The sequence below is a fragment of the Talpa europaea genome, assembly GCF_964194135.1.
Source record: "Talpa europaea genome assembly, chromosome: 14".
Classification (NCBI taxonomy): domain Eukaryota; kingdom Metazoa; phylum Chordata; class Mammalia; order Eulipotyphla; family Talpidae; genus Talpa; species Talpa europaea.
This window is the reverse complement of record NC_140082.1, coordinates 11110789-11131760: the sequence shown is the minus strand read 5'-3', so window position 1 is coordinate 11131760 and position 20972 is coordinate 11110789. Positions and strand designations below refer to the sequence as shown.

Below are 20972 nucleotides of genomic sequence, written 5' to 3'. Positions count from 1 at the left end.
AAGATATGGCGCAACTGGAACTCCCATACATGGTGGCCACTTTCGGATGCTGGCTGAATACAAAAGACTGAAGGCACCACTTTCAATGACCCAGCAATTCCTAAGGGGAACACACACACACACACACACACATGCACATATACACACAGCATAAAAGAATGTCCAATCAATGTAATGACAATGGTCCCAAACTGGAAACACACTACATGTCCATGAGTGGGGGAATGTATCAACACATCATGGCGCATTCAGACAATAAAACACCATCCACAAATAAAAAGAATGAATGAACTGGTGCACAGATGAAATGGTGAGCAAGGGAATATGCTCTATCATTCCACTGCATGAAGTTTGAGAATGGGCAACACTAATATATGGTGAAAGAAGTTAGCACAGCGATTACTTCTGGAGTGAGGGGGGTTGCTGACAAGGAGGAATCTTGAGCCAATCTTCTGGGATGATGGAGATGTTTTATATCTTGATTGAGATTGTACAGAGTAGACAGATAAAATTTAGTTGAGAATTTAGTTGAGTTGTAACTTAAGATTTTAAACAAATTGACTGCATGTAATTATACCTAATAAGAAAAAAATTTCCCCTTTTTTCCCTTTTCATATCTCCTAGGGTCAACCTGACTCTTTTTAAAATGAAAGCCCCCCCCCAAAAAAAAAAGTACACCTGTAGGGTAAGGTAAAAGGTATCAGGCTTTTCTGCCCTCCCGCCATCAGGATGGATGACGGAGCCCTGCGGTCCTGAGTGCATGCCTGACGGCGGGCACCTGGAGCAGGGTGTGGGCATCGTAGGTGGGCACACCTGAGCTGAGAGACTGGTTTCTAAGGGTGGCGCAGCAGAGTGCGGTGTGGTGGTGTGGTGTCGAGGGTGGAGGAGGCAGTGGCGTGCACGGAGGCGTACGGAGACTACAACGACAGCGAAGAGCATGTGGCTGCTAGAACCATTCATAAACCTGCCCGGAATGGGCTGGTCGCGTTACAACTGGTGTAGACGGCAGGACGGGTCAAAGCAGGAAGGCTCTACGCAGCCGAAACCCTCTGGAACCTGGGGCGGGATTGCCGGGTGGCCGGTGATGAGCAGATGGTGCTCGGTGGCCGACCTCCTCGCCCGGTGGGCACCTCCCCAGGAATGGCCAGAGGTAGATGGACCCCCGGGGCAGCTGGAACAGGCCCTGTGTGAAATGGAAGAGACCCTGGATAGATACAGTGCCCGCGCGGCGGCAGGAGCCGGGGGATGGGTGTTTCTCACAGCTCTGCGAGAGGCCAGGCAGAAGAGCAGTCTAGACTCCAGCAAGCACGGGATGAGATGCGGGAAGAGAGGCGGATACTGCAACAACATCTGAGGATTCTAGAGGAAGAAGTTCGGAGAAACCGACCCACCCCTCCGGAGATGCCAGACTCCGTCTCAGGAAGGAAGGAGAGGGAGGCTGGCCCTTTGCCTAAATCGCAGCCGGTGGTGGCAAACCAGCCTGCGACTCCAGAGATGCCAGACCCCACCTCAGGAGAGGGGGAGAGGGAGGCTGGCCCTTTGCCTGAGTCCCAACCAGCGATGGCAAACCAACCCGCGACCCCGGAGATGCCGGACTCCTCTGGAGAGGAGGAGGAGGCTGGGCCCATGCTCCGGGCCCGCCCGGTGGTGACTCAGAAAATGAAGCGACAGCGACCCATGGCCCCAGGGGGTCTGGCTGCGGGACCACCACAGATGACGGAATTTACTACCTATCGACCATACCCCCAGGCGGCACGGGTGGACTTGGGCAAACAGTTCCGCCAGAAACCAGGGGAACCCTTGGCAGCCTGGCTGCTGTGTTTATGGGACCTGGGGGTGGATGGGAGTATTTGTGTGGCACACGAGATGGAGAGACTGGTCTCCGTGACTTCACACCCATCCTTGTGGCAGAGGCTGCATAACAGCCGGTGGTATGGCCAGGGCGACCACACCCTCCTGGAGTGGATAGTGGCTGCTATACGGACAGTACGGGCTGGTGCGGGAGACGTGCTGGAGACAGGAAGCGGATGGCAGAAGGACGCCGAGCTGGTGCGGGTACTTCGGGCATTGAGGATGCGGCAGGCCATGTTTAATGTGAATACCCGTGGTCCTGACGACGAGCGTTTCACAGCAGGGATGAGAGACTTGGTTGGTATTAAAGAGTGCCCCTCATCCTCATTTGGATCCCTCATGGCAGTTCTGGCACCCTATGTGGGACGTCAGATACATGACGTCACCACAATGATAGCCAGCTTGGGCGAAGTTGAGAGCCGGCGCTCTCAAACTAAGAAAGGAATACGGGTAGTTTCTGAAAGGTCAAAAGGAATGCCAAGGAGGGCAAGGAAGCCTCTTGGCATCACAGAACCTATTAAAGTCACCCGTAACCAAATGTGGACGGATTTAGTGAAAGCAGGTGTAGTAGCACTAAAATACACGCGCAGCCCACTGCATATTTGTTGAAATTATGGCAGCAGCTGCGAGAAGACTAGAGGTTCACACCCATGAGAAGGACTGCTGCTCAGGGGGAGCCTGGAAGCTCCAGGCACGCGCCCTGCACCTAGAAGACACCACTTGCTGCCAACCCCGTCCTCGGGTGATGGCCTGATGGCTTTCAAATAGGGTGAGGGCCAAGGAACCGGCCCACAGGGGACAGGTGGGGACCGGAGGCCACATGTGGAGCTTGCCATCCACTGGTCCCCGACTAATGTGCAAAGGGTTTTAGCTCTGGTAGATACAGGAGCAGAATGTACTCTGCTCTGTGGAAATCCAGAAAGATTTCATGGGTCTACTTGTTATATTGATGGCTATGGAGGCCAGAGTGTCAAGATGACAGCAGTGAGACTGTCTCTGGGGATTGGGCGATTACCCCTGAAAGAGTATAAAGTATATGTATCGCCCATCCCGGAGTGCATCCTGGGGGTGGATGCGGTATGTGGTTTGTAGCCGAGACTACAGCCAGAGAAGGTCAGGAAGCCTGACGGCTCCTGGCATGTGACAGATGTCTGAGTGGTTTCCCTCCCTTGTATGAGCAGTGCCTTCGGCAGCAGATTCGGTGGATCATCTGCTGGTGCCAATAATTGTCTTTTGCCACTAGGTTGGTGCCCTGCCTGGACTAATTTGTGTTTGTTGTATTTTGTTATATTGTAATGTATTTGCTTTTATGAGCCATGGCTGCATTGTTTGTTTGCTAAGAAACAAAATTGTATATATGTAGATTGTATGGCAGAAAACCCTGAGGGGGTGGACTGTAGGGTAAGGTATAAATTATCAGGCTTTTCTGCCCTCCCGCCATTAGGATAGATGACAGAACCCTGCGGTCCTGAGTGCATGCCTGATGGCGGGCACCTGGAGTAGGGTGTGGGCATGCGTAGGTGGGTACACCTGAGCTAAGAGACTGGTTTATAAGGGTGGCGCAGCAGAGTGCGGTGTGGTGGTGGTGCGTTGTCGAGGGTGGAGAAGTGCAGTGGAGTGTACGGAGGAGCACGGTGACTACAAACATCGTGAAGAGCATATGGCTGCTAGAACCGTTCATAAACCTACCCGGAATGGGTTGGTTGCGTTACAACACCCATGAATACATACATACAGAGAGAGAGAGAGAGAGAGAGAGAGAGAGAGAGAGAGAGAGAGAGAGAGAGAGAGAGAGAGAGAAGCTCTCACTGAATTACAGATTCAGTGTAATTAGTTATAGCATGACTTTCACCCTTAAAATGGCCATTTTGGACAATAAATTTCATGGTCACACTCATTATACCGTGCATATATCAATCACCTTTTCCTCCCCTGCAAAACTACACATAAAAACCATCTTTCCATGTCTCTCTCTATATGCATCTATCCGTTTTAATGGCTGCATAATATTCCACATCATTCATATACATGACATTAGCTGACTCTCCTATTGATAGAGATTTTAAGTGTCTCCAGTTTTTAAGACAATATGATTAATGCTATTAAAGTAGACGCTAACTATTCTTGGTTTGTCAGCATTTGAGTTGCCTTTTTTATGTCAAGGCATCTGGTTTTTCCTCTTAAGAACTTACCCTTCCTCATCCTCAGTGAATGTGGTTCAGGTGTGTGTGGCCCTAGTTCTTTGGGCTCCAGAAACGGGCAACATCCAAGTGGCTGACTCAGGGATGGACTCTTAATCCCACAGGGTCTCTTAATGATTCATTTGGGAAAGAGAAGGTTCTTTTTCCCTGCTGTTCTTAAACCAGATGAATCTAAATCTGGAGCTGCTGGTGCCATTTGGACACACATTCCTACCTTAGAATGAAACCATTACAGATGCAGATAGAGACAATAAATATAGCAAGGCAGATTCCTGATAACTTTATCTAAGCTTCCTCCTGGGTCCTGCTAATAATTGAAACCATATTCCTTACAGTGGTTTTCTGTAACATGAGACCCTAATTCCTTTTTTTTCCTTTTGATTGTTATTTGTGCAAACTTGAAGACTTTTTTTTTGTCACTGGCAACTGAAAGATTTCTGACAAAATATAGTGGTGATAAGCATTCTCTCTATATTTATATTCTCAGGAACATATATAAATATACAATTCAGGAACATATGCCTATCTTTTAGTCGTGATTAACACCTAAAAGTAGAAAAACTGACTAAAGAATCGCCATGTAGTTAAAACCACATCCAAAAAAGTACAGATATTCATTCCCACTGACCAGCGTCAGCTTCCCCTCACCTGCAAGTGGATCTTAGTTCTATGCGATAATGAAAAAATGAGCAAGACACTTGGTTGGCACCACACGCAAGAGTATATCCAAATGGTGAAAAACAAACAAATAAACAAGCAAGCAAGCAAGCAAACACCAAAACCCAAAACCCATGAACAAATGTTCAACTGCATTTAGCATTAGGGAAATGCAAATTAAAACCACAATAGGACGGGCCTCCCTGGTGACGCAAGGGGTTTAAGTCTCAGCACTATGAACCTGTCCATAGCCTCTGCAGCACTAGTTCTATCCCCGGCCAGGGAGCTGACCCACATGGCGCAGCAGACCCCTCCTGTCTCGCCCACTGCTCCCCTCAGCAGTGTATTTTGTCAGTCTGCCTGTTCTGCTCCCCACTCTGTCTCTGGTGAATCCTCTCACCTTCCCAACCTAGACCCCAGCTCTTGTAAAAATTTTAAAAAATCTTTAAAAAAACTCCAAAAACCCACAATGTGACACCACTAAACACCCGCTGGAATAACTAAAATGGCAAAGACTGACAAGCCCAAGATTTCCGAGGATGCGGGCAGCTGGGACCCACTTCCCCTCGGCTGCTGGGAGTGCAGTGGCACAGATGCCGCGGATAACCATCGGGTGGTACCTGCTGAAGCCAAATACAAGCCCACCCAGGACCAGGGGCCTCCTGCAACCTGCACATGTGCCCACCAGAGACACGCACAGCAGTGCGGCTGCGGGGGCCATCTGCTTCTCCCCCATAGTGCACCCCCAGAGTCCTTCCATGACCATCCAGCAGGTGGCGGCACCCCGACATGGCCGAGCGCACCCTGTCAGTGATGTGTGCCGGCTAGACACCTCAATGTTCTTGCATCCCATAAACACAAGGTTTCAGTGACGCCAGGTGCAGCAGAGCACACACCACACAGTTCCACACAGTTCCACACAGTTCCACACAATTCCCGGGCAAAGCAGGCTGCTGGAGACAGAAGTCAGGGCAGTGCCTACCACTGGCGACAAGAGGGTTCCTATCTGGGAGGGAGCTTGGGGCATGGGGGGTGTTGGGGTTCTGGCCATGATCTCGATTTTGGTATAAAACTCCATGGATCTTTATACAACGCAAAGTCATCAAAATTTGTGTAATTTTCTCTATGCATGTTAGACTCAAGCAAAAAAAAAATTTTTTTTTTTTTTTAAAGCATTGGGTGAGAATAAAATGACTTGAGAAAAATCTAACCATTGGCAAACACTTCAGTATACTCGGATGAGTGCAAGAAATTACTAACCTGGTCCTGATGTGCCATATTGTAACCATGAATGGCCAATTCCTCCCGCCTTCATTACAAACCCAAAATGAAACAGTGGATGTAGTTCTCATTTGAGTTACCAGACATGGGAATGGGGTGGAAAATGGACCAGGAACAAACTTGATGGAAACTTTGGGGCAACGCTGGCCACTGTGCTGGATCTGCTGGATCTGTTGGTGGTATATTGAGAAGGAAGAGAATTCTGTTCTCGTTCCACACTGGACTTTAGAGAAAAATGTTTGCAAATTTAGTACAAGATTGATAGATGAGTTCACGGCCAAACTCTCTAGAAAGAAATGTGACATTAGATTGGTAGGGGGGCTTCTGGAAAATGAAATTTGCAATGAAGTGGATATAAAAGAATGAATGAATGTAAATATGAATGAAATGAGTATGAATGAATGGCTATGCCTAGTTCTAATAACAAAGGTAACCTGGACTCTTACAGAGCAGCTGTGAACTCTGATATTTGAAAGGATTTCTCCAAAGACGGCAGGGAGGGCACGGCCCCAGAAGTGAACAGTCCTAGAAACTTGCCAGGACAGGTAGGCAGGAATGAGTCAGAACTTCTTAAAAAAGGGCCAAGAGCAATTCCTTTAAATGGGATGTGTACTGTTGAGAGCAAGTTGATGAACGAGGAGCCAATGGGTCCACTCTACGGGGGCAAGATCTTGGATTAATGTATTTGACAAATATTCGTTGTGTGTCTTCCATGAGACTGGCTGGTAATGGAGGTGCCGTGGATAACTGTTGAATGAATGAGTGAATTCAAAGCTCATTCATGGCGGTCCCTGTTCCAGGGGACCTCTCTGCTGTTGGTGCCCCAGCCCTATAGTGGGAGTGTGATGAGGACTAGGACACTGGAAGCCACAGAGTTGAAGGGAAGAGCCAAGGAGAGAGTCAGAGGAAGCTGCTCAAAAGGAAGAACTTCCTAATCCGCCTTGTTATAGTGAACCCTGCATATCTGCCTGGATGGACCCCGACCCCATCAGCTTTTTAATCAACAACTAGGAAGGAATATAAAAGGTCAGACACATCTGTGTACTGGGCCCACCTCTGGCCAGCTCCGTCTCTGAGAGATCACAAATCTCTGGTCACCTGAGGTGTAAGGGTCCCAGACGAAGGGATCTTCATTTCTCTGTTGCAGATAAGGAAACTGAGCTTGGCGAGAAAGGGGCTTTGCCCAGTCACACAGCTGGGGAACAGAGGAGCCGGCTCACCCCAGGTCATTAGACTCCAGAGCCAGCAAATGTCATCGTCTCTGTCCCTTGCTTTGGCTAGAAAGCTGGCTAGATGCCCTTCAGGGTTTCTCTGTGACCCTGGGACTCTACTAGGCATCGAGTCTCCCTCTTCCAGGCTTCCCCAGCACGACAGAATCTGTTGGTTTGGGTTGTACTGCTTCCCCGACCCACGAGAGGAATCTTTTGGTTGGGGCTGAAATCAGCGTCCGGGCGCTCTGTGACCCACTGAGTCAGCAGCTGCAGCCCTCTCGTGCTTTCCACGCAGCTGTGCTGTTTTCTGCCGAGAAAGGGCCTTTGTGGCATCTATTCTTTCCCTTTAAAAAATCATTCACCTCGGGTCCATAAAATACTTTGATGAAAACCAGGTTTTCTAAAATGAAGAAAGTAGCTTCCGTGACACTGCTCGCTCTGTTAACGAGTTGTCAGTTGATGTCAAGTTCGTTATCAAAACTAACCACCCACTCCCCACACACACACACACACACTTTGCCTGCGACCCTCCGCTCTGTGTCTAGCTGGAAAGAAAGACTTCTTTTTCTTTGTTAAAGCAGAAAAGCAAGCCGTCAGATAATGATGATTTATGCCTCGAAACCCTTCACCGAAACGGCGAGAATTGTGGTCCTGTCACTTGCAGCTGGAGCCGCCCTCCTGCTCTTCTGATTTGGGTTTAAAAACATTACCTGGGCCCCTGCTATCAATCTTCTCTAATGATCTAGTTACCTAACGTGCACAATTACAGAACAGGCTCCCGTTACAATCCAGGGCAGACAGCGAGGACGGTGGGGGCCCGGAGGTCTGGGGAACTGGCTTGCTTAGCAGTTGTCCAAGGGGCTGGGGTGCATCGGGCTTCTCTTTGCTTTTTATAAACAGGTGGAATTGTTACAATCATTAAAGGAACTAAAAGGAAGAGCTAGCAAGTATTGTTAGGTGACTCGGAACAGAAGGGAAGAGGTGGGGAATAAGAGGGAGCAGGGGAGAAGGGATGGTGTAAGAAGGGCGGGAGGGAGGGGTAAAGAGAGAGACAGAGGGGGAGAGACACAGAGACCCAGAGGCTGAACTAACAGCCTCCAAACCTGCAGCAAAATAGAAACTCTTTGAAGAGGGATATTTTTGATTTCCCCCAAATCAGGGCTGACTGCTTACAGGAGTGTCTGACCTCTGACCCCATACCCACCCCATCACCCAGACCCCGGCATGGATTACATCAGGGTTCTCTAGGTGCCCAGCAGCGATCTTCCTTTGGGGCAGACAAGGAACAACAGGGTCTGTCTGCCTTCTGGGACAGCCTGCAGTCCCACCGTGTTCTAATGTCAGAAAGCCAGCAAAGGCCACCCGAGTGCCCCTCAGCGCTGGATGTGACTTGCGAGGACAGCGTGTCCTCTACTCCCCACCATGCACCTGTGATTTCAGACATCCGGAGGCCCTGGGAGAATAGAGACATCCTTTGGCCCTATCAACGCGATCTCGCCTGGGGCCACTGTTTTCCCTTCCAGCCCATGCAGCTGGAAAGTTAAGGACAGCGGGTGGTGGGAGGGACAAGCCCGCCTGGCCTTCCCCGCTGGCAGATGGTCGGCCTGAGTCACCCTGAACGGGCAGGAGAGGGAGAGAGTCCGCTTCTCCTCGAGGGAAGGTTCAAGTGTTGGTTCCATGTATGACTCTCTCGAATCAATGCTTTCAATTTCTGGTTGTGACTGTGTCTTGTGACAAGAGGATGAGACTGGCCCCTACCCAAGGGTCAGCAGGAAAGACACCGGAGAGGTAGCTTTTATGCAGAAGTGGGAGAAAAACTCCCCCCACTGAAGTATTTGAAGGGAGCAGTGCCAGGCAGAAATAAATCTGTGTTCTGATTAGACGCCAGGCTTCATTCCACGACAGGTTACTTTTGTTACTACCTATATTACAAAAGACAGGACAGAGGCTTGTGAGTTTTGGGGCAGCAGGCTGGGGCTAGATTCAGAGCCCATGGAATGTTTGTTGGTTTCTGACTTCAGGAACTTATGGGGTGGGTGGCGCACCTCCTGGACTGTGATCTTGGTGGGTGAGGACAAGCCAGAAGTGAACAGTCTGTGGAATGCACCAGATTTTCTCTACCTCCCCCAAAGCTCCTCAAAGTAGGTGGTTTTCTTTTCTCTCTCTCTCTCTCTCTTTAAAATATAATCTCCTTTCGAGAATGGGAACATATTTTCCCTCAATCTACTTCCCCTGGAAAAAACCAGGCATATGTTTTAAATTAGTATACAATGGTTAAATATAGGGATTTTGCAGTCTGGCCCACTTGGGTTTGAATGCCAGAGGGTCCACTCTCTAGCTGTGGGACCTGGTTAAGTTATTTAATCTCACTTAGCCTCAGTTTCCTCACTTGCAAAGTGGGGTTAAGAGTGCCTACCTCTTAGAATTGTAGAGTGACCAGAGCATAGCATGGCAGAGACACAAAGTGCTCGACCAGTAACACCAGTTACTTTTGTTATCATCACTGTGACTATAAACAGGCCATTTATTTAATTTTAAACCATTGACATCGTTGTTAGCCTCTTGGAGGACATAGGAGCACTTCATTTTGCTATCCCCAGGACAACTGAGACAAAATGATGATACACATAGAGAAAGATACACCTCTGACAAAAATTGGACATGGGCATTGCACACAACAGAACATGGCGGTGGTTGGGATATCCATAAAGCACCCAAAGGCAGGGTATTATTAATCACACGTCAACTTCAGTTGTTCTAGACCTAGTCTTGCCACACATTATCTGGAATCTTCACAATATTCAACTACAGGTAGGAAAAGCCAGCATCAGAGGCAAAGCAGATAGCCTAAGGTCACAGAGCAGCAAGCAGCAGCACAACCAGACCTCAAGCTCTGGGATGATCTGTGACCCAGGGGTTATGTCCATTAGCCCTGGGATGAGTTTTTCTGGACAGCCCAGGAAACTTAAGTATTGTCCTTTATTGAGGCAATTTAAATTCCAAGCCCTGGAGTTGCAGGAAAGGGGATGAGGAGAGTTGCTTTTTGGTATGGGACAGGAGGGGAAAAGGCGAGGAGACTAGTTAGATAATTGTCCACGCTGCCGCTCTCGTTCCCATGACCTTCTAGAATGCTCCCCCACCCCCAGTCATCCCTTATGAGGATGGCAAATTCATATTCTCTCAAGTTCATTGGTACCTGTCAACAAGGATTGCTTCCTGAGTTTTGAGAGGCCTCTTTTAAAAGGTCTAAAAATATCAAAGAAGCAGTTTGATTAGTAGCGGGTGGGATCAGCTAATAAGCAATAACAACATAGGTGACAACCACGTGCTAATTGCGGTTTGGGCATTTTCTTCAAGGATTCTTGGAAATGCAACATTTTAGTCATCTTACCCTTTTGCTGCCTTTTCCTGAATGCATAAAACATGATCAGCAAGAGAGGTAGCATTTCTGGAAATGTCAGTGTTTCGATGTTTGAATGTTTGATATTTGGAAACCAATGGCTTCAATCTTTAAGTGGAAATATGGACGATAGCATTTAATGAGCACTTACTATGTGCCAGAGGCTTTTCTTAGCATTATCTCATTGACCCTCCCAACAATACTAGGAAGTAGGAATTGTCATTTCCATGTGTGAGATAAAGAAAATGAAGCACAGAAAGTAGCCTTCCCAAGGTCACACATATGGTGAGTATTAGGATGATATCCACATATGTGGAGCACTCAGCAAGTGCTAGGGATATACTTCTGCATAAAGCATTTGTGTCCTTTGTCCAAAGGGAGTTTACCAGAGGGGTGTGCTGCCTCACGTGGTAGGTGGAGCTGTCCTTGGTGCTGTGAAAACACTAGAGAATATTGAACTTGTACGCAGTCAGGCACTGTGGTAGGCTCTGGGGATTGAATTGTGAGCAAGGCATGATTCTTTCCCTTAGGGGGCTCTAAGTCTAGTGGTGGGATATGGCAAATAAACAAACAATATGATGCAGGGTTTTTTTTGATAGAAAATAAAGTATTAAGCAGGTCAGAGCTTGGATTCAGACCCAATCCATTTAGCTGGATATTTGCCCAAATTATTCAACCCAATTAAGCTATTTACAATTATCAACCTCTCAACACCCCCCCCCCAAAGAATCTCATTCCTCATTAGCTGGCTTGTCTTCACTCTGTTTTATCTGGCAGGTCTTGGCAGTGTATTGACCCAGGATCAAAATAAGCCTTTTTCAGGAATGTGACTCTAATTAGAAATGGCTTATAAATCTTCATTGAAATGAGCATTATTTAAAAAGATGACTTTAAACCTCATGCAGAGTTCCTCCTCTGCCCCATCCTTAACTGTGTTTCTCTTCCAGGAAAGCTCACTAGCACATTTTAGCAAGAGCTCAAGAAAATGCAAAGTCCTTGTCTGTGGTCACAGGCAGCCTCATTCTTGTTTGCTTTGCCTACAGCTAAAATTGGGCACTTTGCTTTCCCTGCCAGAGACTGTACAGATTCTCGTCTCCTGGCTCTTCTTATTACAGTCAGCCAGGTTGATCTTAAGAGCACAGCATCTCTGTAGTTTGCCCTGGATTCGAATCCTAATTGCATCAGCTATTTATCTAGGTGTTTCTAGCCAAGTTACAGAATCTCCTCGAGCTTCACTTTCTTCATCTCTATGAACAAGGGTAATGATGGCACTTGCCCTATAGGATGGAGGACTAACTACAGAGATGCTGTGGCATAATTTAGGCGAGGGATGGTGGTGTCCTGGACTGGGCAGTAACCTTGGGGAGACAGGCGGTATCCACAGGACCCTGTGAGAGCTAGCTGGATATAAGGGATGATGGAGAGGAAGAGTTTAAAGACAAAGCTTGGGTTTCTGTCTGACAACTGGGTACACAATGGCATCACTACTTAGATAGGTCATGTTTCACTATGAGGTAAGCATTCAACTAGTAAAGGCACTCAGGACTTCACAGTCTTCTACTGCCACTGAGCATGACTGCACCTGCTAGGGGTCATTTGGTGATATCTGAACACGATTTTGTTTGTTACAACTGGGGGGTGCCCCTGGCATCTAATGGGTAGAGGCCAGGGATGCTACTCAGCATCCTTCAGGGGCAGCGCATCAGCCCAAAATGTCATTATTGGGGGGAAAGTTGGGAAAATCCTGCTGATATTCAGATCCTTGAAAGAAACAACACAGTAGACATTCCTGGCTATTGAAAGCTTTAGTGGGAATTCATGGAGTGAAGTTCTCCCTAGTTTGACAAACTTCCCGTCCCACAGAAATTTGGGTAACTGGATGGAGCAGCAGAGAATAAAATGATTGAGCTACTGGAGCTCTGTAGGGGAGCATTTTATCTAGCAGGGTACAAGAAAGAACCTGTTTCTTTGGGGAGAAATGTCATATGCTCCTATCCCCTCCCCCAATGTATTAAAGAATAAAAATAAATTCCAGCTTTGACTTGGAGTCTCACACCACCCCAAGTCTAGACCCAGCCAACAATAAGAGTCAGATCAGAAGGCTTCATTGCATATTTCTTCCCAAGAAAGAAATTGCCTCTACTTTAACTCCCTATTATTTTTGCCTATCTTTTTGACACTTCTTATTTGTCATTTTGATTTATGGTTATTGATAAACTTGCTCTCCAACAAAATTGTGGGTTCCTTGGGAGGAGACCCCAGGTCTGACTCATTTTAGTGCCCCCAAACATTGGCCATGGTAGGTATTAAATATATACCTCTGAAGGTGACCTTGAACATGTACAAGGCTACTGTGGGAACTATTCTCTGCCCTGTCTACCACTGAGCTACTGCCCACCCGGGACCCCTTGAAGCCTTTGACAATGCTGAACACATCCCCCACAAACCCTCCCAGCTTTATAATCTTCCCACTTTGTGAAATCCAGAAACCCCCGAGGCACTTGCAGGCTTGCAAGCAGATCGCCAGACGTGGCTAATTTTCAAGTTATTAAATAAAACCACCAATCGCATAAATTCCAATTTAGACAGAAATACATTAGATCAAACTTGAGCCCCGCAAGAAATTTTCTCAGCAGAGTTTGAAAACAGGAATTTAGAAGGGAAAATGCCACCATCTCATGATAGAAGGTATCCCATTACCAGCGATTATGATTCAGAATTTAGCTGTCAGAAAGATCTCCGAGAAAAATATGTTGGTTTATTCCGTCCAGGAAAGGTTTAATTGGCTTCTGTCAGATTTTATGTAAGTGCTACTTGCCACGGAACCCCATATGGATTCTGCAGTTTGGAATTTAATAGCTGACAGCCGAGTCTTTGGAGGCTGTGAAATGCTGAAAAGGGGTCAGGACTAGGTTTCCTTTCAGAGTCATGCCGAGACTGGTCTAACCAGTTTCTTCAAGCCTCACCAAATGGGGGAAACAGACCAGGGCATAGAAATAAAGAGGCTCATGTTCTGCTGCCTCAGTTCCCTCTTCGTGTTGTTCCCGGTAGGTTTTGTATCCAGAGTTTCCAAAAGGGTGTCCTGTGCAATCGTCTGCTTTCGTTTCTGTATCCCCAGCGGCTAGGAGCATACTTGGCCCATACTCAGAGCTCAGTTAATGGTGGTGGAATGAATGAATGATTGCTCTCTTTGGAGCACTCTGCCCCTGCTCTCCGCCCACCCCCCCACCCCCCAGCCTCTCTGATGGATACTGCGCAGTTTTTAAAAGTACCGCTATGCATCAATGCTTTTGGGATTTCTGAGAAGTTGTCTGTAATGTAGGGGTTAGTCATCTTTTTCATATTACTCTCCGCGTATGGCTTATGATCCTCAGTAGCTACGGTTAGTGAAATTGTGCCAGTCACTGCTGATTAGTCCAACACCCACTCTCAATACCTTTCCACACTCACGACAGAGTCTCATTTCCCAGTCATTTTTGTAGTTAGAAAAGATAGTTGACACTGTTCTGGCAAATGAGACATAAGAGGAAATGTACTGGGAAGATTCCTGGAAAGTCTTTTGTTTGCCTCATAAAAGGGACAAACAGCTCTTACTCTCCCCTTTCGCTCTTTTTTTTTTTAAAGATTTATTTATTTATTTATATAAGCACTGGGTACAGTCCGAAGCATGGGAGGGTGAGAGAATTCACCAGAGTCAGAGCCGGGAGCAGAACAGGCAGACTGACAAAGTACACTGCTGAGGGGAGCAGCGGGCGGCAGGAGAGGTCTATGCACCATGTGGGACCCTCGCCCGGTGGTCGGGGATCGAACCGGCGCTGCAGAGGCTGCGGGATCGAACTGGCACTGCAGAGGCTGCGGGTAGCTTTGCAACCCAGCGCTCAACCGCCCACCACTTTTTCTCTTTTTACTGGAGTGTGAATGTGGTGGCTGGAGCTAGGGCAGCCATCTGTGTGCATGAGGAAAAGGACCTGCCAGTTCTGGCATTATCAAGCTCCCGAACCTATGCCAGCAGGCATCCACCTCGGGAGTTCTATAAGAAAAATAAATTTCATATTTATGTCATGGCTTTTTAGTCTTGCAACCAAAAATGATCCTAATTGACACACAGGGGTTTCCTTTTTTCTCCTTTCTTCCTGGTTCTCCATAGCATTGAGACATGAGTAATAGGCCGGGGCTGAGAGTTAAATCCAAAGAACTCAAATCATGCTCAGGGCTCCCCTTTTTTATTTTTATTTTATTTTTATTTTTCTTAAAGATTTATTTATTAGGGCTCCCCTTTTTACAACTAAGCTCAGGGTCCCCCTTTTTTTACAAGTAAGGTTTTTAACCGGGCCAAACATTTCTGCATCAGGATGAAGAACTTTGTCCTGCAAGGTACCTCCACCTTCATGCAAACATCCTCGCAGGCCCAGTCTTAATTATCTCCCTAGACCTGCTTCTCCCCAAGTGCCCTTGAACTGGGACTTGCCCTACTCTGTGATTTTATAGTTAACACTCAGCTTCTTCCAGACTTCATATCTGGGCTGGGCACGTCTTCAAAATATTGACAGTGGCATTCATGTCCAGTTAGAGAAAAGAGAAGGGCACTAACTATAAGAAGAACCACTGTCGTCACTGGGGGTTAACTAGTGTGCTCAGTATTTCACATGCATCCTTTTATTTAATCCTTCCAAACCATCTGTGCAGCAGATCCTATTCTTGTTCAACTCACTTCACAGACCCTCACACTACAGAGTTTAAAGGAGGGGACTGAACCCACCTTTGTATGATGTCCAAGGCAGGGCCTGAACTTGTCAGTCTCTAGGCTAATTTCACATCACCTCGCCCCTGACCTGTACCTCTGCAGCTCCCTCCTCACTTCCCCAGGCGGAGTGGCTGCCCCTTTGTGGATGAGAGGAAGAGTTGCTTCATCCTGTCCAGCAGAAAGCCAGCACCTCTCACCCTTCTGTGCCAGGAGGCAATGGACACGTGCCTCCCTCCCACCCTGGATTAACTTGGAGGGGAGCTGCCTGTCACGGGGCCTACAATTACACAAAGCAGGATTTGCCGAGGCAAGCATTACCGGTCCAAGGCAGGCAGAAAAACAAAAAGCAAAAAACAAAGCAACAACTTGAATTCTGCAGTTGTCTCAGGCATAACAATGGAGCCACAAGACTCCCTCGGAAAGAGAAAAGAACCAATTGCTGTTTCCCTGGCCTAAGTTATGTGTGATCCAAAAATAAGGGTGCAGCTGGCTGGGAGTCTTCAGAGTGAGTCTCAAGTGGTTGTTAGATATTTTTTATATTTGATTTTATTTTTTCGAGTGATCAGTGATTCAGAGCCAGGGCTGGGGCCTTGGGGATTAGAGGCCAGAGAAATCGCCCAAGGCTGTGCTCTCTGGGAATACAGACTGATGACTCTCCGCTGGCCTCTTCAGGCCTTAGTTTCTTCTCCCTGGGCAAGGAGGAAAATCAGTTCCTGCTTGCGGTGGAGACGTGTTATGCCAGAGGTCAAGGTTGCTCTTGTTGGGGGAACCTTTCTAAAAGACATTGGCTCTACATTTCTGATTCCACGTAGCCTGGCTGGGTGGGCTCAAATTCTGAGCCTCTCCATTTTCACCACTGCGGTCAAGGTCATCTCCGTGCGTGGGTTCTGCCTGAGCTGCGTCCTTCTCTGTATCTGCCAACTCACTTCTCAGCAGATGATTAGACCCTGGGGTTTATCATGTCTCAGTCTACCCAGATGCAAAAGTATTTGCATCAGTACTTCTACCACAGAATTGACACAAAGGTGAAACAACCTCTTAATGGCGAATGTTTCCTGGTATTTCCTCTGTGCCAGGCTCTGTTCTAAGAGATTTGCTCGTATTAACTCACCTAGTTCCCACAATGACCTATGAGAGAAGAACAGTTTTTGGTGTATTTCATCTGTTCTCAGATGCACATTCCAACATCTCCGAAACTGGGGCACATCTTATTGCAAACAAGTTATAGTTTAAGTCAGGAGACTTTTTCCCCTAAAAATTATGATGCATCTTGAAATGGAAGTCTTCTTAGGTTAGTAAAATATGATGTGTCCATTGCACAGATGGGGAAATGGAGGCAGAGGAAATGATTTGCTCAAGGCCACGTAACGTAGTTAAGTGGCAGAGTTGGGTTTTTTTTTTTAAGATGTATTTATTTATGCACACAAGAACTGGGGTACAGGCCAGAGGTGCAGGAGGGTGAGAGGATTCACCAGAGACAGAGCAGGGAGCAGACCAGGCAGATTGACTGCAAACACTGCTGAAGGGAACAGCGGGCAAGACAGCAGTCTGCTGTGCCATGTGGGTAGCTCCCTGGCCAGGGATCGAACGCATGCTGCAGAGGCTGCAGATAGCTTCCCAGTGCTGTGCTTAACCCCTTGCACCCCCAGGGAGGCCCCAGAGTTGGATTTTGAACCCACGCAGTTTGCTGAAGTATATGCTCTATTTTAATCTCTGAGTTTGGGTCTGAGCAGCCAATGTGGGGATGTTTCTTTCTCCTGCTGAGTTTTTAATGACAGCTGGGGAGGCACCAAGAAACAGCACATGTCTAAAAGATTCCACACCTTTGAAATTTTTGCCAACGGCCATTTCTGCATTTCCATTCTAGAACATGGAACAGAGGCGGGGTGGGGGTCTAAGTGACCCTAGCCTTTTCCAAGGAGGAAAATGTGGGTCCAGGGTCTTCTATACAAGCCCTGCCCCATTCCTACCCCATGGCTAATCTCATTAGACTTCTCTTTTGCTTCCTGGGGAAACAAAGGGAAAAGAGACTCCCTAAAAGATTAGGCAGCCCTACAGATGGTTTCCTAAACAAATGCAGTTCAAGCAGAGGATTTACATATATTATTCATATTCCTTCCACTGGGGAAAAAAACCTGACTCGAAGCTGTTGTACAAGACAAGGAAGCACTGTGACATTAGTTGGGATAGAACCACCTCCGCCTCTGCCTCCCGGGAAGGAAATGGTCAGCTGCAGAGGGCTTCAGGACCCATTTGGGTTCCCCCATGACACCAGCGCACAGTGGACTCATGGCAAGTGGTGTTACCACGAAGCCAGCGTGGCTTCACCCACCTCTGTAACGCCAGATCCTCCCCATGGATACTGACCTGGCTGCCTAACATTTATTATTCTCTTTGTGTTCAAAAACCTCACCAAAGCTGAAAGCTATTGGAAGCCAGTGAGTGTATCTTACACCTTCTTTTTGCATCCTTCATGGTGTATTAACCACGATTGCTGCCTGATGAGTGTGGTGAGGCAGGGAGGCCTTGAATTCTCGAGCCAGGCGGGTGCAAGTTCAAATCCCCACCTTGTTCCTTGCTGGCTGGGTGTGGTGGGAAAAGGGACCTGTCCTCACCGGGCCTTGGTGTTGTCCTCTGTCTCATGAGGGGGTTAACAGTTCACTTTGAGGTGTTATTTTGAAACATCACATATAAACACTTCAGCTCAGAACCTGACAGGTGGTAAATACTCGATATTTACCAGCTATCATCATGGGTGTCACCACCACGGCAGTTAGTATGGGTTGGATTTCTACCAGAAGTCAACCTTACACTCTATATGTTTTGTTGGAGCCTGTCACTTTCTGGTCGGCCTGATTTAGGTTAATGCATGCTTTATGGTAGTTCGCATTTCTCCAAGCCTGATCCTGCAGAGATGAACCAGGGACATGGTGAGGTCTCCTTTATTTTCAGAAAGTGGGGAGGATTTCAATGAGGTTTTTTGTACCAAAACTCTTTTTTTGTTTTTTTAAGATTTATGTATTTATTTTTTATTTATTTCTACAAGCACTGGGTACAGTCAGAAGCGCGGGAGGGTGAGAGAATTCAACAGAGCCAGAGCGGGGAGCAGAGCAGGCAGAAGGACCGAGGTACACTGCTGGGGGGAGCAGCGGGCGGCAGGAGAGGTCTGTGTGCCATGTGGGACCCTCCTCCGGTGGCCGGGGAGCAGCCGGGGATCGAACCGGTGCTGCAGAGGCTGCAGGCAGCTTCGCAACCCAGAGCTCAACTGCTGCGCCACCAGGGAGGCCCTGTACCAAAACTCTTCGTTGAACCAATAAGTCCTGGAAACCTTCAACCCTTGTCTTGGCCTCCCTGAGTCCCACCCGAACCTCCTCCTAAGAAAGAGTCGATCATGCCAACCCCTGTATCTTTCTCCACACTCTCCCTCTCTCTATCCCAAGGTGGAAAACTCTGTAGCATTTACTTGGGTACATGGTTTTTATCCCTCCCCAAATCTAAGACACATACACACACACAGGAATCTGGTTAGCTTCCCCTTCTCTGTGCTCCTACAACACCCAATGCTATGTCCCCAGGATGTCACCAACCACCTTGCATTATAATTCATTACAGTTATGTTTCTGATCACCTTCACTCCTCATCCCAAACACACACACTTAAGATTGCGACATTTTTAAAGGCAAGTCTCATTTGTTCCAAGAGCAAGTGTTTAGCACATACCAGGGGATTCAGGAAATGTTTGCTAAATGATCAAACGATATAACTGAGGCCTGGGGAGTGCTTACTATGCCGGAAACAGTCGTAGATCTTTGGAGCATGTTATTTAATAGTCACAGCAATTGTATCCACATTTGACAGATGGCAACACTGAGGCAGAGCAGTCCCACGGCTTACCCAAGGTGACTGCCAAGGGGGAGATGCAGGGCTCAGCCCCAGGCTGTTGGTACCCATGTGCTCACAGTCATCTCTGACTCTGAAACCTCCAGCTTGTTCTTCAGTCTCTTCCCCCGTTGCAATGCTGGGAAGTTCCACCCCAGAGGGGGCTATGTGGATGGGATCTACTTCTAGGCAGCACCCTAAGAAGGCTAAGCAAGAGGGGTGTACTCATCCTGAGAAAAGAGAAGCTCAGGAACTCTTGGACCAGCCTGTCCAAGAGTTGCAGGCTCCCCTGTGTGCTGCTTCCTGGGCACAAGGAGCCATGAAGCTGGACCACAGAGGCCAGCGCTGCCTTTTAAACTTCTCTCCTCCTGCTCACCTACCTTGGACACTCAGTGGTGATGGGGAGGTTTGAGGACAGAATAACAAATACACACTTAAATTTGTGGTCTATCGGTCATGATCACTTAGAAGCAGAAATGTATTGACTCTGGTCATGAGGCCAGGAAATACATACCTCTCGCTCTTTATCTTCCAAATCAACAACAGCATTTCCTGCCACATCTACACATAATCAAGTGCCAGCATCATGCGAAACAAGGTCCCTATCTGACTTAGTTTAGTTTTCACACAGTTTTGGCCTGTTCTCATTTTGCAGACACAAGGAAATAAAGGCTCAAGGATGCTAAGCTGCTTGTTTGAGGTCAATGGCTGGGAAGGAGCAAAGTTAGGTTCAAACTCTAAAGTTTGACCCCCAAGTGTCTCTCCCTAAGAGAGAGGTTGTGCACACGAGCCCAGCAGAACTCTCAAAATCATTCCTGCAACAGCAAACCCACAATTCATCTTCATTTTTTTCTGATGTTCTACAGTGTCACTGCCGATTTAGTCCATCATTTTGGAATTACTGGCTAATGGGATGCCTCACTGTTCTGGCTTGAATGTTCATTCTTTATGAAAAAGTAGCCATTGATAGCTGCAGAGATGTGTCCTGACAATTTAATTATACCACGACTCTTCTCTCCTCCCCTGCGCCTTGTTGGTCTAACGCTAATTCCTATTTCATTTGGTCTGGAAAACACGAGTGGTTTTGGCAGAGAGGGCGAGACTTACCTGAGTTAGATGATCTGAGGTATGCAATGGCCAGAGGATACCTGAGAAGGGGGAACTCTGAACTTTCTTGGCGGCTGGGATCTTGGTCATCTTGGAAATCCTTCAGATTCAATCTGCACCGCCCCAGGAAAGGGTTTTTCCAGAATCTTCTATTTCAGCAGCCACTACTGTGAGGGGCTCCAGCAATTTCTTCCTGACTTTCAAGTCCCAATCACACAAACTCTGAAGGTGTGTCTGACTGAGGAGTAACGAGAAAGCAGCTCATCTGGGTTTCACACCAATTGGATAAGGACTTCGGGATGCGGTAGGCCAGACAAGCCTGAAATTATTCACTTTTAAGAAAGTTATAAACTTTTTTGAACTTGCCCTCTTTTTGGAAGTTCTTTCTCTCACCTATAAACAAAAATAACATATGGACTAAAAAAAACAAAACACTCTACCCCGACAGTCTCAGGGGGGCCCATGGCGAGGCCCCCAGGTCCTCATGCTGGGTATGCTGCTTAGTTTCCCACTGTCTGGGAGAGAAAGCGGCTGTTAACCGCTGGGCTCCTGTCATCAACCTCTCTGCTGAAGCCAACTCGGTTGCCAGGCAACGAGACGCTGTGGAGGGCATCCTCATTGGCTGGGATTGGTGGGGGCGG

The 20972-nt window shown here is 47.6% G+C and overlaps 1 protein-coding gene across 1 annotated transcript in view; it reads right to left on the bottom strand.

The window, feature by feature from the left end:
- The window catches only part of CCDC60 (coiled-coil domain containing 60), a gene marked incomplete at both ends in the record, with an annotated part of 144996 nt that extends 124575 nt beyond the window's left edge, over window positions 1-20421 (bottom strand). The window contains one exon of the mRNA XM_084253199.1: window positions 20332-20421. Coding sequence (XP_084109325.1) covers window positions 20332-20421 — 90 coding nt within the window. The remainder of the gene's footprint in view (window positions 1-20331) is intronic.
- Between the last annotated feature and the right edge of the window lie 551 nt (window positions 20422-20972).